This window comes from Leptosomus discolor, chromosome 2, assembly GCF_034619465.1.
Source record: "Leptosomus discolor isolate bLepDis1 chromosome 2, bLepDis1.hap2, whole genome shotgun sequence".
NCBI lineage: Eukaryota > Metazoa > Chordata > Aves > Leptosomiformes > Leptosomidae > Leptosomus > Leptosomus discolor.
In genome coordinates this window covers 71,809,921-71,833,980 of record NC_141392.1, presented here as the reverse complement: position 1 = coordinate 71,833,980, position 24,060 = coordinate 71,809,921, and the positions used below count along the sequence as shown (strand labels likewise).

Genomic DNA, 24,060 nt, shown 5'->3' with positions numbered 1-24,060 from the left:
TCACATGTATGGCCTGCTGAACAATGAAGCTGATGTATCATTTTCTTCAAACAAGGCGAAAGTTCCAGACAAGAATGAATTGATGGTTTTGGTATCAGTAGAATATATTTCTAGTTCAAAAATATTATATTATGAAGAGGTGGTGATCTCAAACTCAAAAAATTAAAACTGTATTGAGATATGACACATTTAACATTGATTGCATATATCAAAACATTGCAAATCATTTGGGTCTTACTATAAAGTAGTTCACGTTATCTTTTGATGGAAACATATGAAGATCATCTACAAGTCAAGAATCTGACCGGAATTTACAATACGTTAATTATAACCAAATATGGGTTTCAATACAGTTAATTTTCCTTATGCCTCCTGACATATTTTGTGTAGAGGTCTGTGTACCTAATGAGAAGATAAGCAGAGTTAAAACAAGAAAGACTGTTACATCAACTGTTTTGTACCTCAATCTCTTTTGCTTTGTTAATTTTGCAAAGGACAATACAATCGTCGCTCAGAAGCAGTCAAGTAACTTCTCAAGTAACTTATCATGTTTGAAGAACACTCCAATTCAAACAGAAATAAGGCACTAAACAGACTGAACAGTGTAGTCTAAGCTCTGTACTGGACTCTAAGCACAAGATCATTATTGACGAAATGCGGTCTAATGCACAGGACTGATAGCTGATAAAATTAAGTTAACCCTTGCCTCCTGATTGGCAGAAGTCAGTTTTGTTGTCAGCTCTTCCTTCAGGTTTTCCAGCTGCTGTCGGAGCTGATTCTTATCATCCTCCAAATGCAGCTTCTCCTTCTCAAACTGCTGCTCCAGCTCCTTCAGAAATAAGAAGGATGAAAGAAATATTAAATACTTGTCATCACAAAGTACAGGTGCACCACATCAAAATTATTCCTCCTGGCATAAATATTCCTGATCTCAACCAAGAATTTTCCTTTCCTTAAAGGACATCTTAAATGTTCTTTATTAAATGTTAGATGTTAAAACATGAACATTTATTTCCTTTTACAATAGATGTCTTAATCTTTCAGTTTATTTTCTAATCTAACATCCTTGTTCAATCACAAAATAAAGACAAACAGGTCTTTTCTCAATTACTAGTTTCACTTGGCACTTAATTATCAAAATCATTAAAACTATATCTACCTTCGGAGTTTTTCCAATCTGAGTTGACAGAATGCAGAAGTTTACACTTTTTATAAAATTACACTGATAATATGCTTATGCTTCAGCCTTTATCCATCTATATCCTATACATAATTCCCCACAGAAAATAGTTAATCTTAAAATCCAGACTGAGCTTTGAAAGTTTTTCAGGCTGTTACAATAAACAAACAAACAAGTCCCACACTATAGATATACATATATTTTTTAAATATTATATTTATATATAATACATGTAAATATAATATATTTATATATAAATTTATGTAGAACCAAAAGAAATCAACAATTAGTCTTCAAGTTCAACTATATGCAATGATCAAATAACACCTCTGTTTTCATTCAATCTCTGTGGGGTAATGGCCAAATTCTGAAAACAAGTCTGTTGGATGGATTGTGTTTCTCCCACATAAGCCTATGTTGTATACGTATTTGTTAGAAACTTTTTTTTAAGGAAAACTATACATTTACGCTTCAAGTTCATTAATACTTAGAGTATCTATTCAGAAGAATAACTTCTGTCACAAAAATACTTAACATGAAACATGTTAAAATTAAGAGCTTTATCATATATTTCAGTGGAATATAGTATATAATTTATTACACCACAAAGTCGTCTTGAAGAAAACTAAGGTTGTGAAGTAAGTTGCCCAGAGCCACGAAATACAAGACTTCAAGGTTTTTGCCTCTGTGTAGCCCTGGGCTCAGATTTCTGAGAAATCAGTAATATCCCAGAAACAGCTATGAAAATACATAGACCAGAGCCATGCATGACACAAAGTACAACTGCAGGCATTGGTAAGACTGCAGAGACAAGGAGAGTTAAGTGCTCAGGAATTCAAGAGGAAAAAGACTGTCATGAAAAGGTACAAAACTCTCAGGGAAAAACCCTGCTCATTCCCAGAAGTGACGGAGGCCAACCCTTCCTCATCCAAAACCAGACTACTCAAGTGTGTTGCTGGGGTTGATAAGCACATTAAGCTTACTAGCTTGTTAGTTCTAGCACTCCATTAGGGTGTGCAATAGGCAATAAATAATAAACAAAGTGTTTGCACAATCTCTTTGTTCACGGTAGAAGCCAGACAGAGCAGCAAACCAGAGGGTTACACTTTCAATAATCCATTGCTGTACAATGTAATTCAGCAAGTGCATGTCTCCTTCACCAGGCCAGATCAATCACCACGTGGGACAAACGATGCTTGCTAAATAAGACTGGCTCAATTTTTCTTGTTTGCACTGTGAAATCTGCTGGCTGCAAAATTTCACTAGTGCTACTCAGTCCCTATTCTGATAACTGAGCAATTAGTTCTTCTACAACACTTGTTAGTACAGCTGTGCAGTACTGCAAAGTTATTAACAGCTCTATTTTCATAATCCTTCTATGAACTGATGCCATTTTTACAGCTCAATTTATAGATGGAAGAATTGAAGCAGAGAGATATATTTAAGCCATTTCTTGAGTCCTATTCTCATTCTTTCGAATTCTCTTCTGTTCCACTTTTTCCAAAAATTTCCAAGTCCCAGATGCCTTTCCCAGTCTTCCAGTCCCAATAAATTCTCATGTCCTCTATCCCAAGGCTCCTTGTACCAGCTCTTCCTCATGCTAAATGCAATTCTCCTCTACATTGGAGACTGACTCTTTCTTCCTTGAATTAAACAACAGAACATGTGCTTAGCGAGGTTTGACAGAGGAGACAGTACACTGATTAAGATTTACTGAGATCTTGACTCTGACATCTCTTCATAGTTAATTTTCCCTTGCTAAAGTCGAGTTTCACATTTCTCACATTTATAGAGCTTTTCTTTATTTTAATTAATGATTTACGAACAACCATTTAATGATATCCTTTGTTTTATTCTCAACATTATTTTAATAACAAACAAAAGAAAAGAAAACAAAAGGAACCCCAGCTCATACTGAAGTAAAAGAAAGATATTCCCAGAAACCCTTAAGAGAGACATTGTTTTAGTAACAGGCATGTTTATTAAAGTTACAAGGAAAGTAAACCTAAAAGATCAGATGCATGTATGTCTCAGAGAACTACTTACATTACTAGGAGACATGAAAATAACCCTTGGGGTTTATTCAAAGTAAAACTAAAAAGCAAGACACTAGTAAAATGTTCAGAAAAAAATAAAAAGAGATCAGTCTAAGACGCACATCACTATCCACAACTGTGTATGTTGGCATATGTTGGTATGTGTTTCCTGTGAACGCATCAGAGAGGAGCATAACAAAGCCTTAAATTAAACACTTAATATTTATCCTGTTTTCCTAGTCTGATTTTGCCTTATGCAGTAAATAATAATGCAAAATTGGTTCTCTCATTTATCCCAACAAAGAAAAGGCCAATTTTGTGAAACAAACAACTCTTTCAGTTTCAGGATTCCAGATAAAGGTAAACAAATAATTGATATACAGTTAGCATGATTTTATGATGTAAGCTAGGAACAATGGTTGTCATTTTCTGAACATACATATAGTCAAGTACTAATGTATTTTTGTACTTCTCTACTGTTTATGAAAATTTTAAATAAATATTAGAGTAACAATCTTTTCTCTCCTTCAAAAGGACTGATCTGGAGTAATATACCAACCTTTCTGAATATGTGTCACAAAATCTGAAAAAACACCTACTATACTTGAGAAGAAAGTTGTACTGAATTGAGAACTTCTCTTCCGTATGCAGTCAAATGACAGTACAAATGCTTTACGTTATTTTAATAAAGGCTGAGCAATTTCTTCAGAGAGGCACAGCAAATCTGAAGGTAACTCCAAATAAAACTTGCCGTACAACAAAACCATTCAGTGCAAGGTTCAAACTCTAATGTTTGCTTCTTGTAACTTAGTTGATTATTAAGAAAACACAAACGTACCATCTGCAGTTTTTTCTTATCCTTATTAGCATTACTGTGCGCAGCCTCAATTGCAGTATGGTGTTTCCAGGCCAATTCTTCTAACGTCTTTGAATGAGCCTCCTTTAACTGTGCAGCCTCTCCTTCCAATCTTGCTTGCAATTTTACCAGCTCCTTCTCATAATATTCACGTTGTGTCTCCCTTGCTTCATGTACTTTCTGTAAGAGACAGAAAAATACAGTTATTTCTATCAAACAGTAAAATCTGAACAGTAGAAAGAAAAAATACAAAACCATTACTGGTCATATAAATCTACAAAAATTAACTTCCATAAAAAATAAACTGAGCAAACACTAAGCACTGACTAAATAAATCAATAACCAAAATGGTAGTTTCAATACATCCATGCAAAGCAATATAGCCACATTAAAAAAAGTCTATTTTTTTGCTCTACTTAATCTGAGGAAACAGCAATCGGGTATCAAGCCTATAGAAAATTTCAGTTCAGTATTTTTTAACATGTTCAGCACATTTTCAGAGAATGTCTTTTTTAATTGTTTTTTAACCATTTCACCTTTCTCCTTACTGAGACACTTCAGATACTAGGCATCTACACACAAGGTCATCAATTAAATGAAACTGTGAAAAGATGTCTAAAGCAGTCTGTGAACACCACCTGACTTCCCTCTATTCTCGCTTTACATTCTACATTAGTCACTGTGTGTTGCTACAAGAGAGGGACCTTGAATATACTAATAATGGTGCAAGTCCAGTCATATCAAATAAAAATTAAAACATAATCAAGTTTTTTTTTCTGAGAATTCTAAGTCTTTTGGTTTTTGTTAACTGAAGCCAATAAGCTGTTTAACCTTCTCCAAGGCCAGAATTTGCTGCCTTTGTCGCTCATCCAGACTTTGTGTTTTGCTTTGTAGTAAATTTCTTTCCTCTTCCAGTTGGGATAGTTTTTCTTTTAATCTCGACTTTTCCGATTCCAAATCTCTGATTGTAACTTCTTGAGTCATCTGAGTAGCTTGAAGCATTCCAATATGACCTAAAAAACAAAACAGCTCTTTAAAACCTCACAGCACTGGATTCACATAATGGAAGTACACATTCACACTTCAGTGATTTCTAGAAGTACAACCCTAGTGGAAGCTTGCATATGGATCTTCATCTCCACTGCAATGCTTGCCTTCCCCTCCTCTTCTCCCTTTTTTAGTTTTATTGTAAAATGTCCAACAACAGTAGAGTGCTCCTTGCTGGGGCTCCTTAAGTTTCAAATTTCCTTGTTCAAAGTTGAACATTGACTCCAAGAGAAAGCAGAGGCAGGCAACAGTATGAACACAGACAGTCTGTCTTGAAGAACTCGCCCTATCTAAGCCAGGCAGTTTTACCCCATGATAAGCTACACAAGAGAAAAGCAGAACATTGAACTCTAATGGTAAAGATGTTACTGTTTTATCAAACTCATTATTTAACCAGCATACAAGGTATAGCAGCTAAAGCTATGTAAGACTTCTGGAATTAAGCTTTGTTTTGCTACAGGGATATGACCAAAAGATGTAACAGAACTTATTCTCTCCAAAGCTAGACAGTATAATCATCTGTCCTTCACATCGCCAATGGAAAAAATTCAGAAATGTTTGTCCTTGTTCTTATGAATTTGTATCTGTATTATTGGAAATACTACTACCACTAGGTAACTGACCAAAGTAGTGAGACTCCCATTATTCTGGGAAAGGCTTAGGAGGGGATAGCAGACTATTTTGCTCCTAGTTTTGTCCAACTGAACAACTGAGAGGATGTTCCTAAGTTTGTTCAAATGAAAGACAAGAGAGGGGATAACCTCCCATTATTTTAACATCCTTGTAAAAGCATCATGAATTCATACCCAAGCTGACATTCCATGTTGGAATGGATTCTTGTGATAGAAACACCCTATTATCCCTTTCACAAATTGTATGACCTAGACATGTTTGAAATATACCTTTCAAAAATTAGCATATGATAAAATGAAGTTGTAACTAAACAGACTTTCAAGGATTAGAGAGATTCGTAGCAGTTTCACATAAAGAAAGCATCCAGATAAGAAACTGTATTATTTACTCAGAATATTTTATTATTTTTGTAGTCACAACTTCTGAGATACTTTTCCCCCCGTTTTATTATAACATTAAAAAAATGACAGATTAGTTGAGCTTTAATAACAGAGTATTGCTTTTAAATTTAAGTTACTAAGAGATACCTAAGAAAGGGGACTGTGCGACACTGTTTCTCACAAGACAAAACCAGAGCCTTGAGATTCATTTCCATCTGTGGCTAAAGCAAGACAGAAGCAAAAAAGGAAACTGTTTTAGCCTTTGTTGCCTGTGAACACTGATGTGAAGGGAAGGACAGTGGGATGCATAATGGAATTTGGCCATGAGAAATGCTTCAAAATTAGTACTATTTTTATAAACAATGCACACCTCTAATCGTACTAAGCCCTGAAGAATTCTAAGAGTCACTTTGGCATTTTTGTTTGATAAAACTAAAAACTGAAGAGAAACAGTTGAGATGATGGGTACGCTTAACTTCTGTAATGTTTCAAAAGTTCAGCCATTTAAGAAACATATTTGCAAAGCCAGAGTTTAGAATGTAACAAAGAGTAATTGCTCAAGAATTTCAAGTATTAGGCACATGCATATTTTATTGTAAGCACCCACACTCACTGATCTAGAGCTTTTTTGTCCTAGCAATACTGACACACAATAGAGCCTTCCTATTCCTCAGGCTCTACACAGAAGGTAAGAAACACAGCAGTTTCCTTTCAAGTTTGGAATCTCAGGACAAATGGAAGAAGAATATATTAACTTCCCATAACAGACTTAACACAGCGTTCTCAAATGGCAACACAATGAGTAAATATTTTGTATGCTAATTAAGTATGAGAATTTAGTTTCTTTGGGGCAGGATTTTTGACTTCCAAGTGTGAGCTCAAATTCAAAGGAGATGGCAGTGGGCCAGCTTCAGAAACCATTTCCAAACAGGCTGGTAATCAATTATATCACAGGGTAATGGCTTGGTGGCACAACTCTAAACAGGGGTCATGGTTCTTGTTGCACAGTGAGGTGCTGTAAAGCAGATGCACTTCTGACAGCGCCACTGAGCTCAGCAACAGCACAGACACTGGAATTTCTGGTAAAGCTAAAAACCTCAGTGCCAGAGGAGACCTGTGCTGTACTCACAGTCTAGCTGACTCCATGCCACCAGTACCATGGAAAAACATTTGTTTTCACTAAATCTGGGGCTGGCTGCTGAACTCTTCCCATGCTTCTGCCTGGGGAAAGGAACAGCAACTGTCAAGGACTGTATGGGAGCAGGTTTCGTTTTTTCCCCAACAGTCTCAGGTCATCAATTTTTCCAAGTGCCTCAAACATAACTGTTTGAAGGGGCAGATTCCCATTTGAGATTTATATTTTGAGATGCTCTTAGCAGGGGGCCTATTCCTTTCAGCTATTTACATGCAGTAGGACCTTGCAGTCTTGGGTCTCTGCTCGTCTCTATATTGTCCAAACATACAGCCTAGACTATCCTTAGCCTCTACCTTAGCTAGCTCATCTACGCCACTTGTCCTACCTAGCAGACACACTCAGTCCATCTGTAAGAACTGCTCAATTATTTAAAGGACAGAAATAAAGCCTTGATACAGGCCACATTCACATACACAGTTTTAGGGCTCTGCCACATGTAGCCATCTGTAATAGTAAATTATTACAGTAAATATAGTATTATATACAGTATATAATATAAATAGTAAACTATCACAGTATTAGTAAGTTAACAGTGTGAAGCATTTTCTGGCCCTAAGGCCAACTGGCACAGTCTGGCAACATCCCAGCCTTCAAAACAAGGTGATCTTATTCAAACCGACTTTTGGGAAGGGCCCCTGGGCTTGTGCTAACTTGTGTGGAAAATAATCAGGTATTTTTATCAGCGGACTAGTTGAACAAGGCCAAAGATAAGCCAGGGGCTTATTTTTAGCCTATGGTACTACCTATAGTATAGTTAGCCAAGTTCAAGTACTTGGGCCTATGCCCATGCCCTCCACTAAGCAGTTTACTGAAGAGACAATGCCAGTAAGTTAAAACTCACATCTGTACAGGGAAATCTTAAACCATTTTTTATGCCTTTCCCTATGCCAATGAGCACAGAGAAGTCAAGAAAACAGTGATAAAGAAAACCCCCGAGTTATTAAGTGATAAGCTGCAAGTCTTCTGACAGCAGGTATAAAGCAAACTACCACAGTCTCAGCAGAAAGACAAGGCAACTGCAAAAGGGTAGAGAAACAGGAAGCACATCTCAGTGACCATATGGAGAAGAGGCCAGTACACAGCAAAAGCATTCTGGTACAAGTGCAGTTAAGGTAAGAAATTCCAAAGCCTCGAAGATACATACATGCCACACAAAGTAGCATATTTGGACAAATAAGTACGCAAAAAAACAGTCTTAGGTATAATGCATGCGATATCAAAACAGTTAAAAAAACCCCAAAACTTGTCAGAAACTTTTAAGGACAGCATTGAAGTGTCCTCGGGCACTCTAAACCTGCATGAGGTTAACAGAAAAAGGAAAGGCTAGAATAAATAGATGCATTCCCATATTAAGTTACTGACATACATACTGGCTTTGAGAACAAGATCAGTGGCCTGCTGCTGTAAGCGCTCTCTAGCAGCTGCTAGCTCACTCTCCACTTCTTTATGTTTGCTTAACAATGACATTTCCTCCTCCTTCACATCATCTAGCTGTTTTTGAAGAACCTAGAGGAAGCACAGTATAATGCCTGTTATGATTATATACCATCATGTTTAAATTTAAATGAGCATTAGGTTAAAGTGTACAGAAAAGACTTTTCAGCAAATTTCATTCATTCACATGCTGAAATCTTGTAATATTACCATTATATTCATTTGGTATTATGTGTTTTTCCAAAAATATTGTTGAAGCACTACAAGGTACTGGATATATGGCATGACAAGGATACTTAACAGAAAGGTGACAATGTTCAAAAAGGTATATGAAAACAGAACAGTAACAGTTTGGGGGCCAATTTGAGAAACCTGGTTTCTGGTATCTCAGAGTTCTTCAAACTGAAGACTGCATTACATGTTCACAGCAGTTTTCAATGTCCTTAATTGGGAGTGTTTAGTACTGACACAAATTAAGCTGCACATGGATATACATAAAATGAGAGCTAGGTAATTAGTCAAATTAAACTTTTAATATGCTTTAAGTCTGATGTACTGATTCACAAGAGCAGCTCTGGGGTAGTGTGACAATGTTTGCTCCCAGCCATGCAGGAAAGAAAAGGGAATCTCATTCTGTTTTAAAAGGAAAGCTAGATTTCTCATCATTTGAGTCACTGGGATAGCAAAGGGTCATTTTAGAAACTAAAGCAGGAAATAAAACTGGGAAAAACACTGCACAGGTTCTGTAATGGAATACGGACACCAGAAGGTAAGTTTATGCCTTTGACCACCTCATCCACAACGATCAAAGTGGGACCTAACTTTACAGTTTGCTGCGAATACTGTACTAGACTCTTACTCTTCTTTGGAACCAAGAGGAACTCCATTACTGCAGGAATGATCAACACACAGTGGGTTTCCTCTTCACTGCAGCTTGCAGAAACCCACCTCCTTGATGTAATCAACTGAAAGGCAAGAGTTCTGCTTTGTTAACTGAACTGAGTTGGAAATGGACTTTTGGAAGGCTCCTTGGGAAACCAGAAAAAGGTATTCTGAATTTAACATCTGATAAAGGCAGCAGTCTCCTTTCACTATACCCTGTAGCCTTTACACAAGAAGGCAGGGTAGTCTTAAAGATAGGCTGGAATTAAGACTGTAAATGGGAAAAGCTCACGGCCCATCTCAGCTCTATGCAAAGATGCTTCAAAAGTTACTATGACCACCACATTTAAGGTACTTCTGGCTTTAAAACTTGAGAGTAACTACAAATGCAAAAGACAAGATACTTTAGCTTACCCACAGAGATTACTGTTCTCCAGGCCTCAGCACAGCTACCAAAACCCAAGCAGAATTTCACAGAATCTTTTTCTTCAAGCCCAGCATACTCAGTCCTAACTTTTCTGACCAAAAAAAAAATTCAGTCTTTGTATTCCTGGGGTGTCTCGTCCTTCTTTAAGGACAAGAAACTTTAGTATCTAAATAACGCTGTGTTGTGGTTTAACCCTGGTAGGCAGCTCAGCCCCACACAGCCGCTTGCTCACTATCCCACAGTGGGATGTGGGAAAGAATCAGAAGAGTAAAAGTGAGAAAACTTGTCGGTTGAGATAAAGGCAGTTTAATAGGTTAAGCAAAAGCTGAGCATGTAAGCAAAGAAAAATAAGGAATTCATTCACTACTGCCCATCAGCAGGCAGGTGTTTGTTCATCTCCAGGAAAGCAGGGCTCCATCACACATAACAGTTACTCGGGAAGACAAAGCCCCCCTTCCTCCTTCTTCCCCCAGCTTTTATTGCTGAGCATCATGTCATACAGTATGGAACATCCCTTTGGTCAGTTTGGGTTAGCTGTCCCAGCTGTGTCCCCTCTCAAACTCTTGTGCAGCCCTGGCCTATTCACTAGTAGAGCAGTCAGAGAAGCAAGAAAGGCCTTGACTCTGTAAGCACTGCTCAGCAGTACTAAAACTGGCTTCATCACAAATCCAAAACAGCCTCATACAAGCTACTATGACTAAAGTTAACTCTATCCCAACAAAAACCAGTACACACTGAAAACGTGTGCAGTGTTTCAGTTACTGCTTGTGAAAACATCATTGAAGAAATTTTAAGAAGTTAAAACATTCACAACATCTTTTTTTCTTGCCTCCAACACACCTGCTTTTCTTAACACTCAACACCTTTAGGCAAGATAGTCACTAACGACCTCTACAAGCAAGACTGCACCGAATACAGAATATTCTTTGTATTTATAGTGTCAGTTGTATGACATTCCTGTCAAATACATTTCTACAAGGGTTTCACAACTTTGCGAGCAATCATTCCAGTTTGTTAGCATAACATCTCAAATGGTACCAGTCAGCAACATCCTCCTTCCCCTCTCTGAATCTTCTTTTTGGGGAGGAAGGGATGAGTTTTCATGGAGACCCAATGAAAAGATATTGCTTCGGTTTGGGGTTTGGTGTTTTGCTTTTTGTTGTGGTTTTTTTTTGGTTTTTTTTTTTTTTCTCCTTTGGAGAGTATGGAACAGGGTTTGGTATGGGGTTTTGGTCTGTTCTTTAGGTGGCAATGGTTTTGAGTATTCTACTGAGTTCACTACATTTTGGATACTACAACTAGAACAACTGAGTTCTGTTCATGAACAGCTGAAAGAAAGGAGACCAAAACTTTCCCCTGAGTAGGGGCTGCTAGATTCTATCACAATATAAAGTAGTATTAATTCAGTCTGGAAAAATTTAACACTTTTAAAAATTTTAATTTTCAAATATAAGTAAAATAAAAAAATTAGAAGTAGATGATAATCAAGTACAAGTGACAAAATTAAATTTACATGTTCCAGTCACCTCAGCCTACCAGCCTCATGGGAAGACAGCCTAAATAGAGGCAGGGGGAAATCACAATCTTGTGAACAGCCTATCATTGGTCTCACCTGAACATTGTTTTCTGCTGTACCAAGAGCCACCTGAAGTTTTTGGCATTTTTCCCGCAGACTAGCAGCTTCATCCTGGACCATTTGTAATTCAGTTTTAAGCTTTCCCAGATTTTTCCGTAAAATACTTTCCTGGGTTTGAAACTCTTTTCTTAGCTCCACTTCTTTTTCTTTGCAAGCATGCAGACTTTCTGCTGTAAAAAGCTGAGATCTTTTCAAAGAATCAAGTTCATGTTCATAGAAGGACTGTGCTTTGCTGAGTTTGCCTTCATAGTCCTCAATGAGCTTTTTCCTTTCCAGCCTTAACTCTTCAACTTTACTGTTCAAGTCCTCCAGTTCAAGTCTATGCAATTCCTCTAGTTTTTCCTGCCCTTTACTTAAAGTAGCATTCTGATTCTGTTGAGTCTTCAGAAGTTCTTGAATCTCAAGCCTGTGGGCAGCTCTCAAGTCTTCCAGAGCTGTACGCTTGTCCTTCTCATACTGCACTTGCAACTGTATGAAACTTCTTAGCCTTTCCTCAAATTTCTTTCTGATCTCTTCAACTTCTCTTGACATGGTCACTACACGTTGGACGTGCTGAGCTTCTGCACAAAGCTGCATATCTTCAACTCTATCCTTATAGGCTTCAAATTCTGTCAAGGCCTGATGTTTCATCTTTTTATGGTCTTCCAGCGACTCTTCTAAAACCTGGATCTTTCTCTTGAGATCCATTTCTTCTGCAACTTTACTTTTATACTGCAAGATCTTCTCTCTGGTCTCCGCAAGAATTTGTTGAATTTCTTCTTCATGAGCATCCTTAAGGGCTTGGATAGCAGCTTCATGTTCATCATTTTTAGTGTTCAAAGCATATATTACCTATAAACATGAAATAATATTATATTAGAGAAAAGGCATTCTGGTTACCTGTTAAATTATAAGAAAAAACATCTATGCACTCTGAAAGTTTCTTTGACAATCTGGCATGTTTTCATGATACAAATAAGACATCAAATATTATTATGAATGTAACTGCATAAATGCTGTATTAGTCACGACAATCTTACACATCTTGTAGAATAGTTTTTCTATACTTTTTAACCTATAATTTTCCTGATGAATTTTGCCTTTATATGCATGCTGTTGCTGTTAATACCACTGGGGAAAATACAGTCAACATATTGGAAAACAAAACATTTACTTAAAAGAATTAAAAGCATAGCCTAAAAAGAAATTTGAACAGAGATTTTCTGTCAGAGAATAACACATAGCATACAGAGTATACCTTACAACATGAAATTAAACTGGAACAAAATCCAAATCTCAAATCCCCTTTCCAAATGCAAACTAATCTTAAATATTTCATTTTAGAAATGCAAACATTGGTTGCTCTGGTCTGTAGGCTTCCTGGTTGCCCAGATACAATTTCTTTTTTGTCAGCTAGTCCAGTAGGCATCCTGTGCCTGTGGATCTCCTAAGGACCGGCGTCCCTCACTGCATAAGCTCACCAACTTTGCAGCTAATAAGTCAGCTGAAGAGAAAAGTAGCTGGCAGGGCAGCAAACACTTTGGGGAGCCCAGGGAGTTGAGCAGCTCAAGGCGGCTATGAAAACAGCAAAGCTTCCTAGCTTTCAGTGAAAGTTTTAAAGTAACCAGATATACCCTATGGGATGTTTCAGCTGCACAACACCATAGGCTGTCTTTGTTTTTTAACTAGGAAGTACTCTCACCAATACAGAGATAGGGATAAGTATGTATGTATGCACGTGCACATGTATATATCAGTGACTAAACTATTCATGCAATAAGTGGGTTTAATGCAATATTTTGTGCTCCAAGAACTCCAGCAAATCTCCACGCTTCCCAGACACGTTACAGACAGCAGAGCTATAAAACACATCTGAACAGGAAAAAAAAAGTCTTCCGATTAGTTTATTTTGCTTATCTTAAATATGAACAAGCAGCAACAAAAATGGATCACCAAGCATCAAAGAAATCAGGAAAAAAATACCCTTTGGGGACTTTGTGAGGACAGCACTAGACTAGTCCTCCATTAGCATTCAACGAGGCAACAGAGGATTGTGCTACTTGCTCTCAGGGCCAGGAAATATTAAGAAAACCCAGAACTGCTCTCCTGGCATCAAGCACTGAGCCTTTAAGTTCTGAACTGGAGAAAGTGTCTACAGTTAGCTGTTCAGACAAGTTAAAGCTCAAAAGAATTCTCAAAAGTGAAAAAGCAGATTTAAGATTTTGGCCATGTAATTTAACTAAAAAAATAAATCCAGAAAACAGAGCTTGGTTTTTTGTTTGGTTTTGTTGTTTGGGTTTTTTTTTGTTTTGTTTTGTGCTTTTTGTTTGGTTGGTTGGTTTTTAGTTTGTAAAACAAGAGTCCAGATACTGCATTCTAAATTTTATTATCTCAAATAACAAACACACACCATTCTGTTACCTGTAAAACCAAAACAAAAACAAACACCACAACAGACAAGCTTTAGATTAAAAAGAAAAAAGAAAAAATTCTGAAACAGTACCAGATGGAAAGGAAAAACTAAACAGCCTCACTCATCTTCATACAGCAAGAAAATAACTTTTTAAAAGAATCACAAAAACCATTATTCTAATTCAATTTATCTAACATATGTACAAGCTATTTAATGAAAGAGGGAAAAACATAGCTCTTCATGGTTTTAGCAACTGTTCTTAAGACTGCTAATATCTCTGCAGGTGGCAGGTAGACTTCTGGCTTTCTTCCTCCCTAGAAAAAATAGTTTTTCCTACTGCAAAAGAGCTTCATGATTCAGAGACTCAAAAGACTCCTCCAATGCATTGCAAAAAGTGACAACATAACCACAAGCAATTCTACAGCAGAATCACAACTGTCACTGCAACGCCCTTCACCTAAGATTTCAACCTTTTATATTGTCATTGGCTTTGGTGAGGCCAACAGTAACTTCTGACCACAAAGCTTTCACTTCCCTCCTGCCACCAACATACAGCCTCAGCTAGTGGATCCCAAAGGTTAGTTCCCTGCATTTAAATAGTATCTGGTGCTCAACTCCTTTTTTTCATATCAGAAATACTTTGAAAAGCAAGGCATTTATCTTTTTTAAAATGTACATGCAGTATCTTGCATGAAGAGGCCTTAGTTTTGGCTAGAGAAGCTAGACAACGTAGTTAAAAAGCTATTATGAAAACAATCTCACAATCATGATCAGGTTATTATAAGTATTTGCAGACTACTAGGTCAAATCCCATGCTCAAAATAGCCCTTGACTCCTATCTTTGTGCACAGAGGTACCTTAATGTTCTTCCTCACTTCAGGCAACATTCCAGTGTCGGGTTATGCAGCACTATAATCTGCAGAAAGTATAAATCATATAGTATTTTCAAAGGTATTATGATTTGGCAATGGGACTCTCACTGAAAATTCCAAGTGAAAAACAAGCCTATATGCAATGCCAGATTCAGAAGGTATCTTTAAATTCTCATCATCCACTTACTCCCTACAAAAAGCACTGAACATCTACAAATTCAATAAGCACCACTCATTCCCTAAATGAAGGATGTGAGTGTTTTACAGAAAAGGTAAAAATAAAACACATACAACTGAATGTTGAATCATAACACACGTTCTTCAGCAGCCTGAATTCCATCTCTATCAAATTACTTTTTTATAAATCTCAGTATTTTTAAAGTAATGGAACAGCTATATCAGATTTCATCTTTGAGAATTTGCTGCATTGTATTAGCATAGGAACATAGAAAAAAAAAAAAGGTCTGTACTAACTGAAGCAAAAGCAACCTAACAGCATTTCAATGAAGTGAAAGCAGAAACTGATATACAGTGGAACAAATTAATACATTTAAAGCTCTAGCTAAAATAAATAGTTCCTACTCAAGTAAATTTCTGAAAATTGAAATGCAGTAAGGTTGCAAAAGTTGAAGGTGGGCAGATAAAACAAATTCACACACTCTATTTTTTAATCAGAGGATAAGCCATTTCCTAAATATGCTTGTAAGTGCTTTTAAAAATACTAATAGCCTTTTCAGTGCAACTGCATACTACTAAGCAGCATAAACTGCTCATTTGAGTAATTAACATTTTTTCCATCTCCACTCTAAATGCATTATACACATTGCAGTCCTTACCAGATGACAGGAGAAAAAAGAAAAAATCAAGTTGTGCTTTACTGTATTTCCAGTTAACGTATCATTCCAGAGGTACAGACAGAACCATACTCTCTTCAAGAATATCAAGATTGCCAAAAGCCTTAAGACTCTTTATACAGAACAGTAACATAATTATTAATAGGAATCTACTGAAATACTATGTACCTTGGTCTGAAGGACTACAACAGAGTAAATTAGTAACGATAACATTAATAACTTCATCTTATGCCAATAATTGAGTATTACAGTATTTGGTTATATTCTGTGTAGTAAGGTTAAGCAAGTCTGTTGCTGCATTAGCATTGGTGTCCTGAGCTACATGGAATATGAGCAATAACCAGTGTTCAACACTGTGGCTGAAAGATAAAAGTTTTACTATTTGGCTGAGAAATATTTTTGACTCCAAACCAGATGTTATGGCTCGGAGAGCTGACCAGCTCTTGCACGGTCAGCTGCACTTGGTCATCTGCTCCTGCCAGCAATTTAGTCACGATGGAATGCTTTTCTAATTAGAAATGTGTAATTCTTCTATTCATCTTAACGCAAGTATTAAGCGCCAAATATATTTTTCAGTACGGACAGTATCTCCAAAAATGTTTGTAGTTCATTCTCCGTAATTTTACATAGAAACAGGAACTGATACCTACTAGAAAAACACATCACTACACATCTTACACAAATATCAACCTTCTGTCTCCGGTAAACCTTCATTTTAGACTTAACATGTGGGTCCCCGGGTCAGAGCACTACATTCACTCTAGTTCAGGTCAAGTGTCTCATTCCTAGTGCTGCTGGGGTGCAGCTGCCTGTGAGCACTGGTGCTCTGTACCCGCTAGTTTGAAACACCTCCGGAGACATCCCAAGGCTGCGTCAGTACTGCACACCTATTTAATGAACTATACAACTACAGTGCCACCAAGGAATTGCTCATGTATAACCTGTTAATGATTTGGAACACACGGACGAAGGAGCCTGACCCACCCTTACTCTCTGTGAGTAGGTAAGAACTCTTAGGAAGCAGTAAGATACACTGGGAAACAGTAACAAGGGTTTTCTAGAGCAAAGTCACATCCCACAAATACAGTGGGATGCAAACAGAGAAGTTTAGTCTACAACATCAACAAGAAACATCAAAAAACTTTTCTCAGGCATTATTATGAATTAGTTTTACGCAGATATATAGTCCAGAATGATCATACTTCTTTTTCCAATAGGAATTGCATTCACTTTTCCCCTTTGCTTCCTGTTGACCAAATAATAAGAAGTATATTATATTTAAGCATTTAAAATGTAGGTATTACGATCAATAATAGATCAATTTAAGACAAAATAAATAAAATAACCAATTTAAACCCCAGAAAAGGATTGTTTTTATTGGACAAGTTGCTCCTTCGGTACGTTATAAAAATATAGTAATACAGAAAAACACTTCAAAGTCATTTAAAACAATCTTTTAGAAAAGCTGTCCACAAACACAGAGTGCGTTCTTACAGACACATTGCTACGTACAAAGTAGAGAGACAACTACAACACAGCATCTTATTCCTTCTCATGCATTGCAAGCCAGACAGCGAACACTGCAAGATAAGCTCTGAAAATTTTTTCGTATAATCTTTGAAGTTGCATTTTTTAATAGGACTTTTTTTTCCCTTAAATTGTAACTAAGAGATAACTCTGCTCAGAGCATTTAATAGGGAAAACCAAGTTATTGCTAAATCTAAACCCCTGCTTTAAAAAGCCGTATTAGGTATACCAAAAAATCCCAACCCCAAAACCTATACATGCCCCTTTTTTTTTTTTTTTAAAAAAAAAAAAAAAAAAAAGTCTTTCTAAATAAAGGGATTTGTTCCCTTATGGAAAATACTGCAAGTACAGATGCTTTGTGAATCCAGTCCTTTGTGTTGCTGGGAACACAACAGAAACAAGCCTAGAACTTTAGGCCAGGATTGCTTAGACATCACAGAAAAGGTATAAAGAAGGCACTCATTCTTCAGCTACCTGGTTCATTGCAAGTCTTAAATGCTTGGGCCAGTGTGTTGGGGGCACAGCACCATAAGCAAAGAGGGGACAAACATGCTCTGCAACAACATAAGTAGTGTTCTCCACCAACACCACCTCCCCAGAAAAAGCTAGTCTAGCTATACCAGTCTTCCTTTGAGATAAAATCCACAGAGGGCGTGATCTTGAAAAATTTTCCCCATAATATAGACTTCCACAGAAAATTCACTATGCAAATATCCTTTAGCTGTTCAACAGTCTCCATGCATTAGCTCAATTTATATCTACGTAAAATTTAGTACTTTATTCCTTTAGAAACTCCGAAAACAAATACTGAATTATTTTTATTACGGCAACAAAGTAATCTCTAATGTCTTCTGTTTACAATTAATTATTTAAAGAATGATGCCATGAAGTTCAGCATATTATTTCCAGGAATAGAACATTAACAGATTTCTACTTCCACCTAACTTTCAACCTTTGAATGAAAACAAATGACAAACATTTTTCACTTTCACACTTGTTGCTAAACATTTATACTTATTTTTCTACAGAGAAGTCTTGATAAGTCAGAGGACATGCACTGTTCACTAATATCTAAGCTGATAATTAAACAGGGAGAAAAAAAAAGTATTCATTTTGCACTTGCAGATTTCTTGATGTTCAATAGCATATACAAAAGGCATAAAGCCTCAGAGGGGCACATACACCTAAAGACACTTCCTCATACACCTAAAGACACTTCCTCATACACCTAAAGACACTTCCTCATACATAACCCATTTCTACATTCCGAACTGTCAAGTACAGATCAATATCACATTAACTACTTGACTTTCAATCCTTCCTGTGTTTTGTTTATTTGTGTATGACCCACACTGAAATATCAACTCTTCTTACATAGTTGCCTGAAAATCTCACTGGTTGAAAAGATCCACTTGCATTTACAGCTCAGCATACTTATAAATTATTACAGGGCCTGTACCTTAAAATTTGATTATCAGAAAAAGGCATGCCACACTCCAATTAATTCTGAGGTATAGATGTCCTCACCTGAAGCACAGATACATAGCACGTCTTGGCATAGGGACAGAAAGGCCAGCGTGCCCAACTCAGTCATTCACGGCTGACTTTTTCCTTTCTCCAAGAGTTGTACCAGACAACAAATGAGAGGCTTTCTGGGAGGTAAGCAGGAGCTTTATGTTATGATAGCCTATCTTGGAAATACACACTTCATCCAAATCCAGTAACAGGAATAACCATTAACAAGCCAATCAGGCAACAGAAATCAAAAGCATGCCAGCAGGTAAATCTACAGCTGTAGAACACTCTGCAACTAAAGGTTCAACAAAAGGAGCGCATTACCTGCACCACATTTTATAGACTAACATGTCAAGCAACAACAGGAAAATGGGGTTCACAACTTCAGAAGCCATGCAGACTCTGCCAGGAGTAAGAAAGGTTTAAACCTCTAGTCTCTAGGCCGGGACACAACATGCCACCTTCCAAATGATTTTAGCAGTCGCTAGCAAGCTGAGAAACAGTTCACTCATTACAATGGGCAGAGTGGGCAATCAGGCTATGTTGCTGTTTCTGCTCTAGCAGCTAAGTGTCTCCAAGACTGCGTCTAGCCAGTAGAATACTACCTTAGCGGGACAAAAGGGGATTTGACAGAGACATTAGTGCATATGCAAGGCTCACAGAAATAGATACTTGGGCAAACTCCATGCCATTCAGTAGAGCAGGCTCTTTGACTGGATGTGTGGGGTCCACTGTGGAACAAATGGCATCCTGCTGTTAGTAGAAATTCCATCACTTTTCTTGTACGAGTATCCTTGGATGTGCTGCAGAAAATGGACTAGTAGGGTATTTTCCTCACCTCAACAAATTACAATGGAGCAAAGGAATTTGTACCAGTGATGAGTTAAGGCCTGCCAGATAAGATAACTGTACCCAGGTTTCTGACAAAGAAAAGAGGAAATAAGGGCAGATATCACTTACAAATATTTATCAAAATACAATAAAAAATAGGAGCCTTGAGATCTAGCTTTTCCCTCCCAGATAACAAGACAGTAAATACAGAAGGCATGTGACGTTTGACAGAAGGGAAAACAGAGGAAAAATTACTTGCCAATAAGCAATTTAGATTGTCAGTTTGGGGAACAAGTGAAGTTGTTATTCCTGTTAAGACAAAATAGAAGAGCAGAAAAAGAGAAGAAATATTAGATACTACATGCATCAGATACAACATGCAGGCCCTATATCCTGAAAACTATGCCATGAAAATCTTGAAAATCAAATTAGAAAAGTAACTTAGAAAGCAAGCAAACAACTTAAACACTGACGAAATACAAGTTCATTGTATAGAGGTTTTTAAAAGAATCATGTCCTGGCTAAGGCATGACAGACAGATACAAGGCTGCACTGCCCAAGTGATACAATCTTCAGAATATCTTAAGCTGAGGCAAAAACTTGGGTGCAAAGCAAGCAGATGTGATGTCACACAGACAAGGAACACAGATTAAATGGTAACAGCTATTTGAAGATAATAGCACAGGACTATGAGACATGCATTGGATATTCAGTTGAATAACACTAGCCACTGACTAGAAGCGGTGTCTAAGATGCCTGTTAAAGAATGCTGCAGGCAGACAGCCTACTGGCCAGATTCAATTTAACTATTCAGAAGTAAAACATTCCAGAATTATCTGCACAATCTTGAACCAACACAGTTTTTACAGGAGGAAAAAGTAGACTTGAAGACCTTGACAGAAACATGAGAAGCAGCTGGACACAGGTAAAGCATACCTACTTACTATAACACAAATTATACAAGACTATTTCCCCAGTTACAGGGGAAACATCATCACTACTGCTTTGTGTGACCTGGCACATAATCTCTCACTTGGCTACTACATGACATCTATTTCTGAGCGAAATGCTCAGCTGTTCTACACTTGCACTGCTGGCTCTAATGGAGTTACATAAGTTTATAGTGTTCAGCAATCCAATTCTGTACATTCATATTATGCTGTTTTCAACTGCAGCTATTTCTAAGCAGTATATTACCTGCATGAGATAGAGACAGATATTAGACAGAGGTATTTAGTTTTGTTAACTGTGTATAAGTTTGCTTTCTGTGCCGAAGTGTAAAACCAATTTTCAGAATAAGTCAGAACAGAGTTTAATGTAAATTTAACTCTGATTAATGAAATCAAAAATATTTTCATGAGAACATATTTCAATACAATCCAAAAACACATTGCAGAAAGACTGTTATGAAAAAGCAAAAAAGTGTTTTTAAAATAAGCATCAAAAATTAGTCAAAATGGGAGCAAATACCAGCAGAAAATAGTTTAAGTGTTTTATTACAACTTCTCCTTGGAAATCAGTACTTATTTTTCAACTCTGCCAAAACCTGTAAATCAAGCTAAGCAGTCCTAAACCACTTGCTTAGTTGATAAGGAGAGCTCTGCTCTACAAACGTTAAAGCAGTTCTTTACAAAGCTTCTTAGACTACTTCAATGCTATGATTTAAAAATTATTTGATTCATCCTAGATCAGCAGCATTGTTTCAGAACTACATTACAGAAAATAAAAAATACAGACACTGTATTTCCATCTGTTTTAATTACCTGCCAGCCATAGTAAGTTGCTCCTTTCCTTTTTCAGTTTCTGTATGTCCTGTCATCAAATTACATCTTAATTGTCATTCCAGCCACAGTTAAAGAACCTGGAAATTTTTTTCCAGTCTCATTCAGAAATTTCCCTCCCTCTCTCTCTGCAGATATATAATTTTTTGAAGGAAAACATACTTTCTAATCCACACCTTTCTTCCTTTTCTTAATGAAAAAGCAACTCATATTTCTCCTTGAAAGAACATCCACATAAGAAAACAGCCTTTTGGTGCCAAATATATGAAAGCACTTTCAAAGTGAGTTTTCTTCAGTGGGATCAAATGGCTTAAAGGATGACATTCACTGATATTGAAGTGATGAGAGCCTAAAAGGATGAATAGAAGTTGAAATTTTCTGGAAAAAATATTTCCAAAAAAATCCATCATACTTAGAGATTATTAATTTAGAGTGAAAACACATTCATATAAAAGGAGTAAGATTAGTCAGCTGATTCCATTCATTGTCTGAAAGCAAAGTTTAAGTTCCTCTATTCTGTTCTAAAATCAGCCCTTTTTTTGAAAGGGCCACTATAAAAATGCCTAACACAGTCAGTATCATGTATGTCAATATAATTATTTTAAGTCTCCTATTTTTGTAGCTAGACTTGGCTAAATCATTGTTGATACAATCACATCTGTACTCTCACCAACTTTATTTTAATCAGAAAGAAATATTTAAGTCATGTAGCTATTTGTACTAGATAGAAAAATAGTCATAGAAGCCTTCCAAACATAATCCAAAGTCTAAAAAATTGTCCTTTTCCCTTCAAAATCTATTTCTCTTCTTTATCATTCAAGCCGACTTTCACTATAATTCAAGACTAAAATTTTATCCTTAAATCTTAATTATTCCACCTTCAAACCTAACCCCCTATTAACTTTTACCATCTGAAGTGTCATGTTTCTAAACATTTAGTTTTCACTAGACGTTCATGATGAAATCCTATCTAGTCATCACCTGGTTTTGGATTTCTCCATACATGGCCTAGCAAAACACATAGTTTTTAAATAATTAAGGATATGCAAGGCATATTGTCTTGCTTTTTAAGAAGAAATAATATTTGTTGAAGTATTCATTAATATTGGGAACTGAAGCTAGAATTAAAAGCTTTAACTATTTAGAATGAAAGGGATTTGTTTTTTCTTTTATTTGGCAAGGGGGAAGGGGGAAAAGCAGGGGTGGCAGAGACAGAACAACTGTGGAAATGCGAAATGAAGCACTGCCACTTCTGAATCTGCTATAGAGGATATCCAAAGCAATACTGTTGAGTGCCATCATCTGAAAACACAAGTATTTTTGGATAAATTATAAATGAAGTTGACACTAAAGAAAGATGATCTCTTTTCCTCTTAGTTTGCTTATAAACCTGAAAGCAAGGCATAGTCAGCATTATTATCACTTACTCATGCTCTTCATTCTTACTGAAGAGTCCTCAAGTGTTGAGCTGATGAAAACATTAGCAAAAGGTTTCTTATACTCTGTCTCTCCAAAGAAACGGCAGTACTGTATGACAAGCTGGAGAAAAGGTCTTTCCAGTTTCTCTTCCCCACCAAAACAAACTTCATTTTCACACTCTCTCTGCCTGCAGGTTTTTTCCTCTCAATGCTTGATCTATTTTGATTCCTACTTCCTCAAGAACTTCTTCAGATTCTACACAATTCCAGCATCTAGTGGTTCCTCATAGCAGAAGAGACCAGTCAGACAAGAATATACCATGCAGCTTCTACGGAGCAAAGAAGAATTCCTCACCAGCAGTTTGAACAGCACATTGAAAAACAAGTCTATTTCTTGCTCATAATTGTCTCTCTATTTTTGAGGCTTCTTTAAGAGAAGGAAAGGCATGAAGCCTTCCAAACAAGTATGCAGCTGTGCAGCAAAGAAAGATTACTGAAAAGCATACATTGCAAGACTCCCAACTTAGTATTTTTATCTACAGCATTTTTCACTTTATGGAAGGCCTTAACTACAAATCATCTCTGGAAGTTTAACAGTAAATGCTAATTTTCCAGAATGAAAAAAAAAAAACAAAACTCCAACCAGAAACTTGTCTCTCCATGCAATTTTTACTAACTAGAAGAATTTGAGCCACTTCCCCAGAAATATCATACTACATTCATGTAATTTCCCTTTCTCTGGAAAAAAATGATCCAGATTTTAGCAAAAAAATAATATTCATGTTTAAACTAGGGACTGATCGCTAAGCTTACACTTTTTTTTTTTTTGAGGTTATAGGAGCAAAACCATAAAGTAAGCAAAGAAGGTTGCACAGTCACTTTTGCTCAAATCACACCACTTGACAGTCCAAGTTTATTCTCAAAGCTCAGCCTGAGACGAATCTAGGACAAGTTTGCAGTGGCCCACTGGGATACTTTCCAGTAACCTACAGGTATCTGTCATACAATGAAAAACATTTATAATTCCTAGCTGCCTCTCAGTATTTACATAATACTGGCTGTTAGTTTTGTCATTTCACATCAACAACTTAAAGGTTCAATACACTAGCTATTATAGAAACAATATGTATACAGAATCACAGAAGGGCTGAGATTAGAAGGCCC

The 24,060-nt window shown here is 36.8% G+C and overlaps 1 protein-coding gene across 4 annotated transcripts in view; it reads right to left on the bottom strand.

The window, feature by feature from the left end:
- The window catches only part of FAM184A (family with sequence similarity 184 member A), a 78,036-nt gene that overhangs the window by 37,276 nt on the left and 16,700 nt on the right, over window positions 1–24,060 (bottom strand). For 2 of the 4 annotated variants that reach the window (XM_086461263.1, XM_009948515.2), the window contains exons 2-6: window positions 11,683–12,537; window positions 8,698–8,833; window positions 4,904–5,085; window positions 4,055–4,252; window positions 707–829 (exon numbers count right to left, since the gene is read on the bottom strand). In XM_086461263.1, coding sequence (XP_086317389.1) covers window positions 707–829; window positions 4,055–4,252; window positions 4,904–5,085; window positions 8,698–8,833; window positions 11,683–12,537 — 1,494 coding nt within the window. Of the gene's footprint in view, window positions 1–706; window positions 830–4,054; window positions 4,253–4,903; window positions 5,086–8,697; window positions 8,834–11,682; window positions 12,538–24,060 lie in introns of those variants that run through there. The other 2 variants (XM_009948513.2, XM_009948514.1) reach the window with 1 other exon arrangement.